Raw genomic sequence first — 2,928 nt, 5'->3', positions numbered from 1 at the left:
TCCCCTCCAAAAATAGAAGTTTTGTTTCTCCTGAAAAAATAAACTCTTCTTTGGCAAATGGGAGGAAAAGAGCGCGATGTATGCAATGCACAAAGTTTTGTCTCTTTTGTAATGGCGGCTCGCGTTTGATTTGATTTTTCCTGCATTTTATATATTTTAGTGAAACCATAGCCACAGCAACAACAAAAAAAAATTTTTTCTGTGCTCCATTTGGAGAATAAAAATACAACTTTTGCATTTAGAAAAAAAAAAATTCTTAAAAAAATGATACAAAAACCACCACCAATTGATTTGAAAAATAAAGGTATGCTGATTTTAAAATTGATAAATTATACAGTTGTTGATTTTTCTGTCTTCTAGTGGAGATGAATTATTCCAGACTTCAATGACTGAGTTTACAGTTCCTCATAGTGGTCTGAAGTAAAGTGTCACACAAGACGTGCATTGCATATGTTTTGATCACAGTACACATAATAAGGTAATATATTCCGAACGTTGTCAAAATTTGTTTGTCAAAAATGGGCACCAATCTGTCAGGTCGGCCTTTAATTTTTATATTTCAATCGCAGTAAACAGGAAATTTGTTTTTGTTTTAATTTATAAAATGTCATTTAAAATTATTATAAATTGAAAAATAACAAATTTTCTTCGTGTTTCATCGCGGGAAATGGTAAATAATTGTATAAAAATTAGTGGTGTGCGTGGTTTATCGGTTTTTTTGCGTTTTTCGTCGGTATTTTAAACAGTTAAAAATTCGGTAGCTGACATTGGTCGCCAAAGAGTCATGTTTTGACAATCTGGCGACCAATGTCATTCCGGAATATATTACCTTTTTATGTGTACTGTGTGTTTTGATAATATAATAATTCATCTGAATAAATCTAAATCTCTAACCAAAGTTTCAACTTCAGAGTTTATTTGTAATTTCATAGGGCCTTACTAATAATCAAATTTAAAGCTCAGTTAAATATTTAACTGAGCTTTAAATATTTCTCCATACCAATAACCAATTTAATAGTCAGGTTAAGGGTTAACGCCACGTTAAGTTTATAGTTGGGAAACTGAACTATAAACGCACGGTTAAATTAAAACGCACGATTTGCACTGTAATTTGACAGCAAAAAAAAAAAACATTTGTCAAGTAAACAAGTTGTTGAGAAAAATTAAAAGTATTGGCGGCAAATTATTAAATAAGTAAATGGAAACATTAATTTGTTTATAAATATTTCTCTTTTTTATTAATAAATAGGTATTTATTACTTTCAGAATAGGCTGAAAAAGAAAACTTAAAAAGAAATAGATCTGCACATATTCATCGTCGTACTTCACGATAGATGAACTTTTTTTATGCACTTTTGGCCTCCTTCTTGGGCTCCATTTTTTAACTTTTACAATCAAAATAAAAATATATGAAGGTATGTAGGTATTTTGTAGTTATGTTTTTGTTCATTATTACATTACATGCAAAAAAAGTCACTTCAATGATGTCATTTTGACAACAAATGTAATAGATCTGGTAATAGAAGCACAATTAGTTAAACGCGTGTTTATTTTGATTATTAGTATACACCCAATTTAACGCGACGGTAAAATTAAACCCGACGATACTTAAACGTGTGTCTAGCGATTCATTATTGGTAAGGCCCATAGTCTACTAATATCCCTACTATAGTAGGGATATTAGTAGACTACTGGCTCCAATGGAACAAGGCTATTTTTTGACATAACAAGCATAGTTAACTATTGTTAGAAAAAGAACGCACCTCATGTTTTCTGTTTATCATGATGATTCGTACTGTACCTTACGTCGGTAATATAGTGCGTTTGTTTTGACTTTTCTGGTAGGTGAAAGGTGACATCTTTAAAATATTTTTTGTTTTATTTTATTTGTCGATTTGGATTTCGATGCTTTTGGATTTAGATTGAAGTGCGCAAATTTTTGTTTAATAAATACTGAGAAATTATTTACACATGTCCTCAATGGCTCTTACAAAAACTGTTGACCAAGCAACTATCTTAAGTGGTGACCGATCAAAGTAAGTACATAATAATTATTAACATCAAAAATTTTGCCAAGAAAAAAAGTTATTTTAACAGGCTTAAGGATTTGCTCTGCAATCGTCTAGCTGAGTGTGGGTGGAAGGATCAGGTCAAACTTATGTGTCGGAATAAAATTAAGGAAAATGGTGGAAACATAAAAATCGAGCAGCTGGTAGCAGAAGTTACTCCTAGCGCTCGTTCCATTGTTCCAGATGCAATCAAAAAGGAACTTTTAATGAAAATCAAGGCAATCCTTGCCGCACAAGAAGGACTTGATATTTAAACATTTTCAAGTTCATTATATCTTTTTATTGTTTTATATGCTAGAATTTTTAATTTTAATCTTATTATTAATTTTCAATTTGGTGTTTTATACAAAATACAAAACAGTTGGGCGAATTGCCCATATTTAAATTATTTAAAAATATGTACCTATTCCGATAGAAAATAAATATGTAACAGATTCTCTTTGTAATTGATACACAAGCAAAAATACTTAAATAAGTGAAATAGATGTTTACTCATCAAAATCTCTTCAATAAAATAGGCTAAGCCAAGATGACCTTGAATTAAATCGTTTACTGGCAAACAAATTCTAGGGATTTATAAATCTTACTTTGGTTGATTTTTCTTCGAACAAAAAAATTAATAAATAAAAGATGCTAATGTTATTAATATCGTCTTTATGAACCAATACCTATCAATTTTAAAAAGATGGGTTTCATTTTATCTTTTTTTTATATTGAATCAAAACTCCCAGTCACAAATTTCGGAAAATTTTGATTTATCATCATTATTAACAAATAAAGAAGAAAATTGAAATGGGCAATCGAACGAGGGAATTCTGCGAGTTTTCATTCAGAATAGAGCTGATAATAGCTGTGTTTT

The 2,928-nt window shown here is 30.1% G+C and overlaps 1 protein-coding gene across 1 annotated transcript; it reads left to right on the top strand.

The window, feature by feature from the left end:
• The first annotated feature begins 1,868 nt into the window (after positions 1–1,868).
• LOC129916676 (enhancer of yellow 2 transcription factor-like) lies at positions 1,869–2,533 on the top strand. The gene is made up of 2 exons (XM_055996775.1): positions 1,869–2,036; positions 2,098–2,533. Exons 1-2 carry the CDS (start codon positions 1,972–1,974, stop codon positions 2,321–2,323), a joined length of 291 nt encoding a protein of 96 aa, XP_055852750.1. The 5' UTR covers positions 1,869–1,971; the 3' UTR covers positions 2,324–2,533.
• Positions 2,534–2,928: the final 395 nt, after the last annotated feature.

Source organism: Episyrphus balteatus, chromosome 3 (assembly GCF_945859705.1).
Source record: "Episyrphus balteatus chromosome 3, idEpiBalt1.1, whole genome shotgun sequence".
Classification (NCBI taxonomy): domain Eukaryota; kingdom Metazoa; phylum Arthropoda; class Insecta; order Diptera; family Syrphidae; genus Episyrphus; species Episyrphus balteatus.
This window is presented reverse-complemented; position numbering and strand designations above follow the sequence as displayed.